General features: G+C 43.3%; 1 protein-coding gene across 1 annotated transcript in view; it reads right to left on the bottom strand.

Annotated features, from left to right (window-relative positions):
* Window positions 1–15,458: 15,458 nt before the first annotated feature.
* LOC119330562 (MADS-box transcription factor 16-like) overlaps window positions 15,459–16,552 on the bottom strand; it is a 6,937-nt gene continuing 5,843 nt past the window's right edge. The window contains exons 6-7 of the mRNA XM_037603675.1: window positions 16,034–16,078; window positions 15,459–15,942 (exon numbers count right to left, since the gene is read on the bottom strand). Of these exons, the coding sequence (XP_037459572.1) occupies window positions 15,733–15,942; window positions 16,034–16,078 (255 nt within the window). The 3' untranslated portion in view covers window positions 15,459–15,732. The remainder of the gene's footprint in view (window positions 15,943–16,033; window positions 16,079–16,552) is intronic.

The raw sequence follows: 16,552 nt of genomic DNA, 5'->3' as shown, positions 1-16,552 counted from the left end.
ACCATCTCTATCTCTACTCTTATAAAGACTGAGTTGCTAATGATGGTGTGCCTGCCATCGTGTAATATAGACCGTCTGATCTATATCTGACGGTTAGAAAGCAAACTATGACAATTTTGCAAAAAGATACCCGTACCTCTCTCCACACTTGCAGATAAGCGCTTCTCTCGTTCATCATTTCTCTCACAAGATAAACTACTCATACAAATGTATCTTGATGTTCCGTGCAACGCACGGGCATCTTGCTAGCATATATATGCATATAGCAGTTGAACACACAAGGAAAAGCTGTCCACAAGCCGAGCGCGCCGACGGACGTGAGCAGAGCGCGCCAACGGACGCGACAGAGTGTGCCGCAGTGCCTAACGGCGAGCACAGCGCGCCGCGGCACCTAACGGCGAGCAGAGCTTGCCGAGGGACGCGAGCAAAGGACAACACGGTGATACGTGGCAAATAAGACAAACTATGCGAGCGGTGTCGGAGACATCAAGCACGAATTAGATTAGAGTTGCGTGTGCGATACGTGGCATACAGTTGATCCATCCGAGCTATTTGTGATGGAATAAGCCGTTTGTGTTGTGGGAAAATGCTTGCTGGTATATAACCTTAAAATTAACCAAAACAGTGTTAATGCATGTTACAAAAATTGTATAGCTGGAAACTATGTTCAAATACGACTCCAACGATATAATCTTTGGCGACATGCATTCGTATTTTATTAGTTAAATCCTACTTATATACCAGGACGGGGGTATAGTAGGTAATTAAATCGCAAACGTTTTTTATTAAACGTGTCCTCTCGCACGTCTTGTCAACCCGCTGCCGCAGACGGCTTACAACGCAAGCTTGCGCAGCGCGCGGGGGCGTTCTTTTGACCAAACGGTGGCGCCAATGAATCGTCGGTGAGCCCGTTCCCGCACAACCTTGCAGGTTCCCGCGCAAGCTTCCCGCCCAACTCAGTGAAATCCCCCAAAATTGCAATGCTTACCAGCCTGCTATAAAAACCCTCATGGCCGGCGAGTCCTGCGTCGCATTTTCCCCTTCCTTCCTGTAGCTTATCTCGTCTACTTCTCCCACAATCGCCAATGGCACGGGTCCGTCATCTTCGCTCAGCCACTCCGCCATCATCATAGGACAACTCCAGCTGGGAGGCTACACCGCGGTGGCGGCGTAGTCCCCAGCGTAGTGTAGTGCACGTGGCGTGCATGTTGGGTGTGCACAGAACACCCACCACACGCTCTGCCGCCGCTGCCCGTCGGCAGCTGTTGCCGGCCGCCGTTGCCGCCACACCACCATCGAAAGCCAGGGCCATCTCCCGCTCCGCCGCCGCGGCCCGAAGGCGGGAGGTGGCCGTCGTGGCCGCCACCCCACTGCCAGCCACCGTGGCCATCACCCGCTCCGCCACTGCGGCCCGAAGGCGGGAGGTGGTGGTCGTGGCCGCGATCCCATCATCGGCCGCCGTGGCCGCCAGCCCATCGTCGACCGTCGGGATTATCACCCGCTCCGCCGCCGCGGCCCAAAGGCGAGAGGCGGAGGTGGAGGCGCGTGTTCCTGCAGAAGGAGGATGAGCACCTTGTCGAGCACGCAAAGAGCCTTACCGCAGTCGTGGCTGCAACACATGTCGACGCAGAGGCGAGGAATCAGGAGATCTACGAGCAGTCCGGCCGCTTCAAGAGGGATCGCTTGGAGCGGCAGTGGGCGTTTGAGCTGGCGAGCGTCGATGAACGTGCAGCACCGGCAGGCACCGTATTGCATTTGTCCAGCTCGTTGGTAGGCTCCTCCTCCTCCTCTGCCTCTTACTGAGGGGGTGAGCGTGCTCGACAGAGGAGAGGCTGCCGGAAGTAGCACAAAACCCCTTCGTGGTAGTAGTATTTAGGGGCAATTTTGTTCAGTTCGTCTGACTATAGATGTGTGGTCGAACTATACAACGTACTTAAAATTAGCTAGTATATATAGTTGAACTAGCTATTTCAGCACATGGTTGGCAACAATAGGGGAGAAGTTTGGTCGGTTCAGCTGTCGAGTTGAACTGTTTGTATAAATTAAGAACGACTACTTAATCTATGAATGAAATCTATGCTTAATTACTGAACTTTAGTTGCAAAAATTAGATAGTGCTAATGATTTCTAGCTGCATATTTTGACAAATCGCATTGTTACAAGGATTGACAAATGGCAACGTTACTAGATCTACAAATGTAAATCTTTCCAGTTTGACAAATGACAACATACCCAATAATTGTTTGTACGTGGTTGCACACGGGTCATCCAAAACAACCGTTTGCGTTGAAGGGATGCACAAATCCTGGGCTGCTCTCACTTTGCATATGGGTGTTCTATCTAAAACGTTTTTGATCAAGAGCTGCACAAATCCTTCTCGGCATATTTTCCCTTGGCTTCCTAGGGAAGCTGTCAGTTTGCATATGGGTGTTCTAACTAAAATGTTTGTGATTAGTGTTTTATATTTAAAAACCGAATTAAACTGGGGAAACTGAATTAAATATGGGGAAGCTGACAATTTTTTACCACGGCATGTTGATGCCGCTCCATGATAGCATGCCAAGTTTCATGAATTTTAGACGAGTTTTGGATTTACTAAAATTTAAAAACCAGGTATCTCAACGTTTTGCCGGCAATCAACAGTGTCCTAGTGTTTGAAATTCATTCCCATTTCTTGCATGTGACCTAAGCATGCACCCAAGGACATAAAATTTGTTTGTTCAACCAATTTGTATGCACTGGAGCATGTGCATGTATTTCAAATTTCAATTATGCACATAAAATGCCTAGAAAACCCTGTTAATGTATAAAAATGCCCAAACGAACCCTGAAAAATTCCAAAACTTAACACAACACTCCTGTTGTTCTATGTTGGCACTAGAATTGTTTTTAAAGCAATAAGAGGCAACGGATATTGTTTCATCCCCAAAGGTGGCACGTTCCGTACCGAAACCATCACGCTTGTTGTGAGAAGTTCTAGTTTGTGAGAAGCTTATACCCAAACCTGTCCCCAAATGGGACAAAAAAATTACCACGACATGTTGATGCCGCTCCATGATACCATGCCAAGTTTCATGAATTTTAGATGAGTTTTGGATTTACTAGAATTTAAAAAGCGGGTATCTCAACATTTTGCCGGCAATCAACAGTGCCTTGGTGTTTGAAATTCATTCCCATTTCTTACATGGGACCTAAGCATGCACTCAAGGACCCAGATTTGATTTTTCAACCAATTTATATGCACCAGAGCATGTGCATGTAGTTTAATTTTGAATTGTGCACCTGAAATGGCTAGAAAACCAGTTTAATGTATAAAATGTCCAAACGAACCCTGAATAATTCCAATTCTTTTACGACACACATATAGTTGCATGTTCACTGCGGATAAAAGGTCTAGCAATTCAAACAGCGTCCATTGCCACTGTGACCCCATTATGTAATTCAAATCAAGTAGATCCCACACAATTTATTATCACCAACCGTGTGAGATGTAGTACAAAATATCTTAGAGCATCGTCGGTGTATAATACGCCTATGGCTTACGCGAGAAGGTGCCCCGCCTACAGTCCACAGCCAGCGTGTCAAGCACACTAGCTCGCTCCCCAAATACTCCCGCCTTTGCATCCCTCGCAATCTTGAAAATATTACTGTCTCATAATCTCGAAAATGTCTACTGCCTGGAAGGTTTTAATGTTTGATAGCACACGATTAGTATGTGCGGACCGTGTGCGATGTATGTTACTCCTGCTCTGCTTCAGTCCCTTGATTCAAATTTTCAGTAGCCCCGACATTTTACTCCCGCCTCTGCATGCCTCGCAATCTCAAAAATATCTACTCGCCCTTGATCCAAATTTTTAGTAGCCCCGCCTTGTTACACCCGCCTACTAAAATTTCCAGTTGCCACAGTATTTCCTCAAACACCACCTTGCCCCCCCCGTCCCCCTCCACACACCCTCCCAAACCTCCGCTCACACAGACACACACAACCCTCGAAACCATTGGTAGGTTGCCGCCATCGCCGGTGCCTCCATCCTCAACCTCTGTCTGTGTGCCGGGGAGCTCGAGGAGCCAATGGCCAAAAAGAGGTTTATCACGGCCTTTTCGCCCGACGCCAGCGAGGTGGCCGCCGATGTGTCCCCGTCGTCCTCCGCGGGCTCGATCCGCCGTCGCCGGTCCCCCAATCCTCTCGCCGTCGCGCCCCTACGCCGGTTTGAGGACTTCCCCGTCCTACCTCGGACCCGGCAGATGACGAGGTCCTACCTCAGGGTCCGGCAGCGGCAGTTGGGGAAGTGGGTCGCCGAGATTACAGATCGGGAGACTCACACCCACCGGTGGCTCGGTAGCTTCCACACGGCCGAGCTCGCGGCCATGGAGTACGACCGCTGGCAGGTCCGCTACCACGGCGTGCCGGCTAGGCTCAATTTCCTCTTTGGCACACGTCCGGTCGACCTTGTTCCGCCGGAGCTAGGGGTGGTGAGCTCGGCTATGGCGCGGGAGGACCGCGATGCATGGGAGCGCCTCGAGGTCGAGGCCGCCGGCAAGGCCTACATGCAAGAGCTCCGCCGGCAGCACCCGGAGCTCGTGGAGGCGGAGCGGACGATCTTTGCCGGCACGGAGGGTGGCGAGGTTATCGCGCTCTCCTTCGATGATGAGGTCGAAGGCGGCGAGGACGGCGGCGCGGAGGGCGGCGAGGTTATCGCGCTCTCCTCCGATGATGAGGTCGAAGGCAGCGGCGACGGCGGCGAGCTGGGCCTCGAGGATGAGGAGATCGACGTCGATGAGTGGAGGAGTGCCTTGCCCAACAACCCCGACGACGGAACCGGCCCGGACCCGGCTCGCGGCACACCGTACATGACGAGGAAGGATTGGCTCAACCTCTACTTCGACCAAAAGTAGTTTAGTTTAGTCTAAATTTATGTTTTATGTTCGGTTATGCAAAACTATGTATGTTTATGTTTAAATGCATGCTACTTTCGGTTGAACTTGGTTTGAACTTGATCAAATTGAAGTTTACAACCTTAACTTTAGGGGATCGACTAGAAAAGGCCAAAAATTGTTGGAGTGTATATATATATCCACTAAGGGTTTTAGTCCTTTAACTTTTTAAGGATCGCCTAGAGATGTCCTTATGACTTGTTTATTTCAGTTCTTCACAATGTGATGCTCTATATGTGCAACTATTTGCCGTGCAGTTCAATTTCATCAATAACAGTTTCAACAATACCACTATGAATTACGATATTTGGTTGCTGTTAAGGATATTGCAGTTAGCATGCCTTTTCGTTTTTTTAACAATAACTAGTGTACTGTAGACCTGCACAATACCACTTTGAATGAATATTTGCTTGTTTTTAAATGTTATGCCTGATGCAGTTAACACACCTTTCCACTTCTTGTTTTGCTTAACTAGCGTGCTTAAGCCTGCACACTGAAGTTATCATTTGTAGATTATGTTGTCTACCATGGATATATTTGGTTGATGTTTAGCCTGTTGTGCTTAACATGACTTTATATGTACTCATGCAAGACAATATTGAGAACGGCGTTGTTTTCCATCGAGGTTAGTTTCATCGCATTGCTTATATGTACTCACTGTTCAGGATATCGGTAGCTGGTACCATATAGCCTGGGGCTGATAAGGGATTAATCGTCGAATCAGACATTTCACTGAATATATCTATAACCATTTATCAATAGGTTAACTGGGGTCATATTTAATATATCTGAGGCTACATAGCAACATGCATTGTACTGAATGACTAAATATGCAATCCCAGGCTACATAGCAACAAGGAAGAGTGTTACCTTAATGTTCTGATGATGTACATATATACATGTAATAAAATCTTATATAATTGGATGGAGGGAGTGTTGTACTACATCATTTTTCAATTGTTTTTAGCTTCTAATATTAACTTGGTGCTTTTAGGTACATATATCATTGCCAAAGATCCACACTTCGACCTTTTCTGCCTATGGGGCAATGAGATATTCATGAATCAGCATCAAGTGAGGAAACTGATAAAGATTGTTATTAAAATGGGTCAAAAGATGTCAATCGAACTATTCGTTTACACTTTATGCAAGACAACAGTGAACTGCAGGATGGTAAGTAAGAACCCTGTGGCCTTCTTTTTACTGCCCGTAATGAGCTGTGTTAGATGACAATATCTGAATCTTTTTTCTTTTGCAGTGGATCCTGAAGTAGTTCACTCAAGATTACCTCTAAACTAGATGATTGGCGGCTGACCATCACAAGGGGTTGGACTAGAGTCCTGCATGCCTTCTACATCCAGTAGAGCACAATAGGGCCATTCCGCTTCACCTTGTTTGGCAACCGGAATGTCTATCGCCTCTTTCTTTACCATCTGTAATAGTACAGTATAGAACCCTGGTTCATCATTCTTTATTTGGTGCTTATGTAATTCTTAAACGTATGTACCTGTGAATCGAATAATGCATTGGTTGTTTGAACCTGATGGATATGAATAAAGCTATAGCCTACTTTCAAGTTTAAATTAGGTACAATTTTGAATAGCAGCAATTAAATTAGGGTGAAATTACGTTGTGCAGGTCATTACAGCACACACGGTTGGTAAAACACAAACGTTTGCGATATACACCATAATCCGAGATGGTTCACAGAGAGGAAACATGTGCAAGCATGCACACAGTTGCCGTTTGCAAAGCGTGTGTGATGTCAGACACTATCACATACGGTGCGGGAAAACTAAATGTGTGTGATTGTCTACCTATCGTACATGATTTATAATCATGAACTGTTTGTGATGTGCCAGGCATCATAAAACTCCCATGCCTGGAATCTGCCTGGAAAGCTCCCATGCCTGGAATCTGCCTGGTTTTTAGGTAAAACCACAAAACTCCGACTGCGATGACAATGCGAGCACAAACGAGTAGCAAGGATGAAGCGTTTGGGATATTCGAGATATCGAAAACGGTTATATAGGGACAACTGTATGCATCAAGGCTCCCTATCCCTGACGAATTCTGGGTCATGTGGGAAGGACCCACCTATCGCCCACACTCACTTGGCGACGGTTCCAAATGTCGTCGCGGAAATGAGTTAAAAACCATTTGTATAGCACCGACGCGTACCAGTGTAAGGAATATGTATTTGACATTAAGAAAGCAATAGCAATAAACTGAACGATCATATGCTAAGCTATCGAATGAGTCTTGTCCATCACATCATTCTCCTAATAATGTGATTCCGTTATCAAGTGACAACACATGTCTATGGTTAGGAAACCTTAACCATCTTTGATCAACGAGCTAGTCTAGTAGAGGCTCATTAGGGACATGGTGTTTTGTTTATGTATCCACACATGTATCTAAGTTTCCAATCAATACAATTCTAGCATGCATAATAAACCTTTATCATGAATAAGGAAATATAAAATAACAACTTTATTATTGCCTCTAGGGCATATTTCCTTCATCTCCAACCTCCAAGAGTAACAAGATCAAGGGGTATTTTCTCAATAAAAAATCCTTTCATAGAGAGAAGGGGAAGAAGTGGATATATCACTTGATTGGAGAAGCTCTCAAGATCTCTCACAAATCCCTTCAGGATCTCAGATTTGGTGTGTGAGGATGTGAGAGAGTGTAGTGTGTTATAGGGTTAGCTCAAAGTGAATGGTCAACCTTCTCCCGGAGTGGAAGAAGGATATTTATAGTGGAAGTGCTAAATGGTCGTTGGAATCACTTGACATGGGAACTTACCGGACGTCCAGAGGCAAAATAGCCACCGGACGTCCAACATAATTGCCGATCATCTGGCCGTTGGTACGTGCAAACAGCAGGTTGAAGTGTAAAGATTACATAGATGGAGTATTGTCGGACGTCTAATATTTACCGGTCGTACAGTGCCTTGAGAGGTACCAGACGTCCGATGAGTACTAGAAATCTGACAATAGGGTTCTGTTGAGGGTCTACCAGATTTTCGGATGGGATCGATCGTCCGTTGGTAGTAGGGGCCAAACGTCCAGTGGGAACATACTTTAGTCACACGGATAAACTAGATTTTGATCGGATTTTCATCATTTTGGTTCTGTGGTGAGACACCGGATTCCCATAGGGTACTGGACATCCGATGAGTAGTGACTGGTCGGACGTCTGGTAACTATTGGTCGTCTGGTGAACTAGAGACAAAACAGAACAAGCCCTAGGCGAAAATCTAGGACAGTAGGGTGGAGAGTCTAGGGCAATATTGTGTATGTAAGAGCAGAGTATCTATGGGTTTTGAGCAAGTCATTAACGAGTACCAATGATCTCCTCTTAATAGTGCGAGATCCCTATACTCAAGAGCAAGTAGGAAAAAGCCTAAGCTATTTGTCTTATATCTTCGTTCTTGAGCAATACACTCTTAGTAGTCATGACCCACACATCATTCCTTGAGTAATAAAACCTGAGATATACTTGACAAACGTGATTAGTCACCTATATGTATATTATCATCAACATTCAAATATGATTAAGGACATGAGTGCACTTTCATCACCTACCCCCTAGTTCATATAGATACAGGGGAGGTCTAGCGTTATAGTAAGGTTGGCTACGTATAAGGTAACCGTGTTGTAGACGACATCTAAGTCTTGGAGTATGCGCCAAGTCTTCATAACTATTCTTTTCATGTGCCATAGGTCGCCTTGATGTGGCCCACTAGTGAACCAGCATGGGGTCCTAGGCTTAACCCACCTGGCCGGGAGATGACTTGGTGAGTTACCCCTAGTCTGGGACACCATCGGTAGCCCCTGAAATGGTCTTCAAGTTGGATACAATCCTTGATCTTCCGCATTGTTCTTCGTCTTGGGTCATCTTTCTTGAAAGCTGGTTCAACGAATATGTGATAGTCTGGCTTATTAGAGATGATAGACTACTCATATCAATAAGAAATTCCTTCTTTTTCGGGAGCGCATTCAAAAAGAACTCTCAAGTTAAGCGTGCTTGGCTTGGAGTAATTCTACGATGGGTGACCGACCGGGAAGCTGGTCCAGATGCGCACAAGTGAGGACAATGTGCGCGGGAAAGACTAGTATTGATCCGTGGGGCTAGTCTAGATCCCGCCAGGAGTAACGACCACCGGCGGGTGTGTCGAGGGCGTTACAAATCAGTATTAGAGCCAACCCCTGCGGTTACATGGATGTTTGCGAGTCAGGTGCGCGGTCATGTTGTGCATGACGTTTGTGACCCGTCGTGGCACACGCCATGGCACATATGCCGGACTGCTCACACAGATGTATGTGCCAAGAGGGAACATTCCTATGCTCGACGAGGATGTCGGTTTCTTTGAGTGAGGGTGTATGTGATAGCCTGGCTTATTAAAAATGATAGACTACTCATATCAATAAGGAATTCTTTTTTTCCGAGAACCCATTTAAAAAAGAGCTCCCAAATTAAGCATGCTTGGCTTAGAGTAATTTTAGGATGGGTGACCGATCAGAAAATTGATTCTGATGCGCGCGGATAAGATAAAGTGTGTAGAAAAGATTAATATTGATCTGTGAGACCAATCTAAATCCCCGCGTATTTTTCCGCGCAACCTTGCCTCAACTGTAAATTACTCCCGCGCTTGGCCCGGGATGAAATCCTAGCCTAGCTATGGCAACACATGCCGGTCTCATCTATCATACCACGTGGCCATGCACCACCCCTGACTTGTCGGTCAACATAGCATGAGTGAGTGGGTTGGGGTCCCAACATCGTCACATCCTATCATTTAATCAAGGGGAAAATGGTAATATTGAGTGGGTCTCATCTAAGTAAGAAATGAGAAAGTTTCACAGAAAATGTGAAATTTGGTTCCAGAATATATTATTTTAATTTTGTGTATCTAATTACAAAAGGTGAAAAAATAACATTGGTGCAACAAAAAAATTCAAGATATTCGTTCAATTTTCAAAGTGTTCATGCATTTTAGAAATGTTCATGCAACTTTAACAAATGTTCACATATTTTCAGTAAATGCTCATAAAGTGTTCACATATATTCCAAAGATATTCATATCATACAAAAAGTTCCATACAGTTTTAAACATGTTCATGCAATTTTGAGAAAGTGTTCACGACTTTAGAAAAAAAATATCGATATACTTGTAAAATGTGTCAAGTTATTTTTGCAAAAATATTCATGTAATTTTTAAAAAGTTTTTGTGCATTTTCAAATGTATGTCTAATTTTGAAAAGGCATTCACGTGTTTTCTAGAAACACCCATATAGTTTAAAAAAAGTGTTGATGCATATAAAATGCTTATGTACTTGTCAAATGTCAATAATATAGAACAAAAATAAATAAAAGCACAACGCAAAAAAGAATAAAAGAATAACAATATGAAAATAAAGAAATGGGAAATGAAAGAAAGGAAAGAAAGGAAAATGAAATATAGAAATGATTATAATTTAAAAATAAGAAAAAAAATACATCAATGAAGAGAGAGAGAGAGAGAGAGAGAGAGAGAGAGAGAGAGAGAGAGAGAGAGAGAGAGAGAGAGAGAAATCTGACAGAAATAAACAACCACTATGACTGGAGAAAACTGGTACAACCCAAAAATGGAGAAACAAAACCAAATACTGCCACCATAAAACCAAAGCTGACCCAATCGAAAAATAAAACCAAGGCCAAGTTGGGCCGGCCCACTAAGCATGCATCGTAGGCGTTGGATGCCAAAAAAAAAATCTGGGCAGTCCAGTCCGAATTTCAGAGTTGGTTTGGTGAACCGCATTGGAGTTGTCCTTGTCTCCAAAGAGCGCGACTATGTCTCGTTTGATGCGAGACAGTAGCACGTCTCGCGTCAAGCAGTCGCCATAATGAGCCGGCCTAGCGCGGACCACGGGCCTTCAACTCTCTCTTCTTTCATCCTTTTTCATGTTTTTGCATTTGTTGTTTACTTTATTTTTTTACTTTTCCTTATATTTTGAAACATTCCAAATATATCTACTATAAAAAAATACTTTGCATACGATTTAAAAATATGTTAATCACGCATTTGAAAATTGTTAAACGTGTCTATCATATCTTACCACAAAACTTGTTAAGGCTTCCTAAGCTTTTAATGGTTTAAAAGTTATCAAAAAATATGAAATAAATAGTAGAGCATCACTCTAATGTAATAAGATGATACAATAGAGTGATTGTCAAATATACATTTATGTGACATCGGCAAAAAACACAATGGTTCCAGCACACTGCGACATAAATATTTATTGAACTAATTGTTTTTTTGTCCAGGGCATATATACTCTTATTTTTTTTCAATCACTCATTGGATCATGTTATATTATAGGTGTGTTGTTTTATTTATTTTTTGTCAGGATTTTTGGGAACTTGTACACCATCGAAAACCTTAAGTAGTTATGTGGTAAGATATGATAGAAAATCCTACTCCTGTATATATATAATGTTAATCATGTATTTTAAAAAATGTTAAACGTATATATAAAAAATATTCCTGATGTATGAAAAATGTACAATGTGTATGGAAAACAGTAGACATAAAAAGAAATACTCCATCTGTCCCATAATGTAAGACACTTTTTGACTCTATGCGTCTTACTTATGGGATGGAGTAGTATGTTTAAAAAAATGTTAATCATGTATTTAGAAATGTTAAACGTGTTTATAAAAAAGTTCTCAATGTATAAAAAAATGTACAATGTGTATGAAAAATAGACATGAAAAGATATGTTTTCAAAATAATTAATCATGCATTTGAAAATTGTCAAATGTGTATGTAAAAACTGTTCCTGGTGTATATATACGACAAATGTAGAATGCATATGAAAAAAATGGCATCAAGATACATGTTAAAAAGCTGTTAATAATGTATTTGAAAAAAAGTTCATCATGTACCTACTTTTTTCATAGAACGTAGAAAATTGTTTGCATAAGTTAAAGAAAATGTTTATTTCCATTAAAAAAAAGTATGTTGCATTTTATATAAATATTCACGTGTTCCCAAAATATCTGTGAAATTTTGGAAAGTATTTATAAAATGTCCCTGTAGTGTTAAAAAATGTCTATTTCCATTGAAAATGTTCAACGTGTAGTTGAAAATGTTGACCATGTATTATAAAAAAGTCTTCAAGACCATATGTTAAAAAGGAAAATGTATATTGTGTAATCAAAAAATGTTCAACGTGTATCAAAATAATGTTGCATGAGTATATTAAAAATGTATATTATGTACTGAAAAAAGTAGACATGTGTTTAAAAAAAACTGTGTAACTTACAAAAGAAAGAATAAAAGGAAAACTGAAGAAAAAACAAAAAACAATGAAAACAGAGAAAGAAACAAAGAAAATATATAAAAAAGAAAGAAACGAAGAACCAGTGAAAACTGAGAAGGAGACGAACAAAATATGTGAAAAAGGAAGAAAAAAGAAAGAAAAAAAGGAACCAGCGAAAACTGAGAACAAGATAAAGCAACTCAGGTGAAAAACAAAGAAAACCAAAAACCGGAGAAAATGAGTGAAGAAACACAGAAAACCAAAGAGAACAGAAAAGGAAAAAATCTACAAAATACAGAGCCAAAGCCAGCGACCGAACAGAACCACTAGTGTCTCGATTGAAACCCAGTAAATGAATAAAATACGAAAAATGGGCCAGCTCTGTAGCTACACGCGGGCAGAATACTTCAGGGGAGACGCACGCCTCACGTTCTCCAAGTGGCATATAGCACCTTGGAAGAATAAGAGGTCCCGTTGCAAACTACTTCCTCCGTTCCTAAATATTTGTCTTTTTAGAGATTTCAACAAGTAACTACATACGGAGTAAAATGAGTGAATCTACACTCTAAAATATGTCTACATACATCCGTATGTGGTAATCCATTTGAAATCTCAAAAAGACAAATATTTAGGAACGGAGGGAGTACAACACTCTTCCTACAATTGGACTTAAAGCAAGACAATTTATTGTCTTCCCTTGTAGAGACGAGCACAACGATTTTCTTGGTGTATCTATTGTGGTGATTGAAGAACTGCTTGATCCGGTCAGTTTAGAGGTGATGACATGCAATGAGGCAATTGCTGCAGCTCAAGATCTTAATAGCACACCCGCAAAAAAAAAAAGATCTTAATAGCACGACTGTTAGTTGCTTCAAACTGTGTGGAGATGGTTACCAATTTTCATAACAAGGCCCCATGTGCGTACGTGATGATTTTAAGGGAGATTGATCATCATTCTAGGGCACTTCATGAGGTGTCAATTGTCCATGAGAACAATGATTCAAATGACGAGGCTCATAGCCTAGTTAAGACAGCAACTGCCCTCAATTCAGGTTGTCATATTTGGGTTGGCATACTGAATGAATAAAAACCCATTTTCCACTCAAAAAACCTTTATATTAAATCTTCAAGAGAAAAACATTGTATGAAAAAAAATACTTTGTAGGAATACATCGTGCTTGACTAGTCGAAACTTCGGGTATGGAACACAAGAATGTGAAAATATGTTCTATTTTTGGCCCTTGATTTATGGGAATCGTTTCTGGCCGTGGCGCCGGCCGAACCGTTCCGCCGGACTCGTCCACGCGCGCGCTGCAGCAAGTCAAGTCGCGACACGTGGGGTGGTGGGCCCCAATCACACGGCCTTATCCCCTTCTAGCTTTCTCTCCAACTGCTCGTTCGTTTCTTCTATGTCTTCTCTCTCTTCTCATCTTGCAGATCCTGCCTTGCTGGCGTTCTCCCGAGCTGCCGTCCCCTTGCGGCACCAGCAGCTACCCTTCTCCGCTTTTTGGTGCGACAGGGGCTCCCTGGAAAGGTGCTGGGACCTCATCGTGCTGACAACCTCCATGGATGATGACCACGACGATGGCTGCACACACAGCGAGCAGACGACGGTGCTGGAACCAGCATAGTTTTCTGCTTCTTTTTTGTCCTTCTTCCTTCTCCCTCTATTCCCTTTCCTCCTCCTCTCTTCCCTTTTTGCTGCAACCAGCGACAGGCCAAACACGGGGAGGACCGAGGTGCCCGTGCTACAACCATGGCCACAGGGAGGAGCTGCAACCGCGGTATTAGGAGAGTTGCAAACGGCGTTTTCCCATGCTACAACCATGGACACAAAAGGCTATATCCAGTAGATAAAAAAGGTTCAACCAGACAACGAAATACAGGAAAAGCTACAACCGTTTGACAAAAATCTTCAACCCGCAGATGAAAAAGCTTCAACCGGAGATTGAGAAATCCTCCTCGACGATGCCCATGACGTCTCTCTATGTTTTTGCTGCAATCGCAGAGTAAAAAGCTGCAACCCTTTGTGAAAAAAGCTTCAATTAGCACGGTGGAAAGCTTCAATCCGCGAGAAAAGCTTCAACATGCATAGAAAAAGCTTCAGCCGATGAGATAAAAAGCTTCAACCTGACTCGCCAATGGCAGCGAGCAGCGGCGTTGAGAGCTGCGTCGGTGACACGACAATGCAGCGACGATGGCGGATGCTAGGTGCTGCAACGACAGGGGGTGCCGGTGTGCTTCAAGACGGTGCCATCTTTTTCTACGAGGGGTGACGGGCTTTCTGCTGGACCAGGAGGTCCAGGCGAGGGGGCTAGTCGCCGGCGGCAGGAGCAGCTGGGGTGGGGGCGCGGTGAAGAAGAAGAGGAAGAAGAAGTCAACGCAGAGGGAGGGGGCGCGAGGAACAGATGTGACGGCTCGAGCTCACGGATCGGATGGCTCGAACGCGACCGGCCGAACTATTTCGGCCGGCGCGCCGGCGCCTATCACTAGCCTTGATTTATGTAGTTTTTTTATTCACCTAATTGACTCTAGGCTTCCGTCCAATGATTGGATTCTACAACTAACTGCTTTTTGATTTAAAAGTCCCACCTGTATCCTTGGATCGGTAATTTGACAAACGTAACACGAGTTATATATCACAACAAATATACTATTAGAAACATTTAATGTTATATTTTTTATTGGTATAACTTTTGTGACATACAATTTATATTATATTGGTCGAATTGTTGATCTAGGATAGGCATGAGCCTTTGAAACCGGAAAGGAGGAAGTTGATTTTAGGGTTTTAAAATTTCTAACAGAATCCCTGCAAACCGAATGGTCCCTCAAAATAAAAAAATTCATACACACAAGACACTTCTACTTTTCTATACAACAAAAGTTTGTTGAGTTTTTGAAGAACCGCTCACTATGAGTAGCCACTTCATGTGGAGGACAGATGACCCATGGATTTTGGTTGCAACCTAGTGTGGATGTTTCTTTAACCGGGCTCGATGATGATCCAATGATAGAATATGTGATTGCATCATTTTATCTTGTTAGTTCATGGTTATTCTGAGCTCTGTGCTCCTTTTACTGTTAATCTGTTTAATACTCTAAACTTTATCAATATGGTTGTATGCATCATTTCATGGAGAGGCCAGGGTAGACCCTCCTTTAGAAAACATATATATGCATAATAACCAGAAAACATTTAGACATATGAAATGACATCACAAAGTACCAAAACATATATTATAGTACCAGCAAAGTAGCTCACAACCAAAGTCATAGCAGATCATACAATACAATACACAGTCGAGCACTACGGCGTTAATTACACATTGAACTGAATCATGTGCACGAAGACCGACATAAGGCATCATCGATCACAACATGTGACAAATACAAGCACACAGATTTTTTCTTATTGTGGTAACTTGAACAACTTGATCGATCACTTGATATACTATAAGCTAGTAGGAGCGATCGAGATGATCGATTAGCCGAGGCGCAGGTCGTGGGAGCCGCCGTAGGCCATGCCGTGCAGGTTGGGCTGGCTGGGCACCACGCGGAAGGCGTACATGTCGGCCGCCGAGCCGCCGCCCATCGCCACCGCTGCCACGCCATCCCACCCGCCCGCCGCCACGCCATCCCACCCGCCCGCCGCCGGGTTGTCCACGAACCCGTACGCCGGGTCCTCGCGCATGCCCTGCGTACACACGCGTGCACAGTCATCATGGTCAGCTCGTATTCATGCATGATCGTGGTTACATAGCTAGCTAGGGAGCGAGAGAGCTCACCAGCTCCTGCTGCAGATTCTTGTATGCCTCCTGGGAGTGCTTCACCTGAATATATGCAATGGATTCCGAGAGAAGCATGAATTAGTACACGAATGCAACAAGCTGCAGGGTAAACGAATGCAACAAGCTGCAGGGTAAATACATGCGTATATTTATCGTACAACAGGAGGCACCGAATGACAAGAGCCAGAGTCTATATCTACACATAGAAGGCATGCATTACAGTGTTAGACATGTCGCGGAGACACACAATTTGGCATGGGTTTGTTGCTTGTCTAACTGCATTGTCATTGGGAAACCTCTCAAGTAAAAAGATGTGTTCAGAATGAGTAGGAAAACCTGGCCAGTTTATATGAAGGACCATGGCATACATGCAAACTAAGGGCTGGGGATTTCCTATATGTGCTCTTAGTTTTGTCCCTCTAGCTATAGGTTCCTCCATATATCCATGTAGAATATAATGGTGCTACCACATATACATATGCATGTATGCCATGTGTCCATGTTGACAAGATGTAT

The sequence above is a fragment of the Triticum dicoccoides genome, chromosome 7A (assembly GCF_002162155.2).
Source record: "Triticum dicoccoides isolate Atlit2015 ecotype Zavitan chromosome 7A, WEW_v2.0, whole genome shotgun sequence".
NCBI classification, from domain to species: Eukaryota; Viridiplantae; Streptophyta; class Magnoliopsida; order Poales; family Poaceae; genus Triticum; species Triticum dicoccoides.
This window is presented reverse-complemented; position numbering and strand designations above follow the sequence as displayed.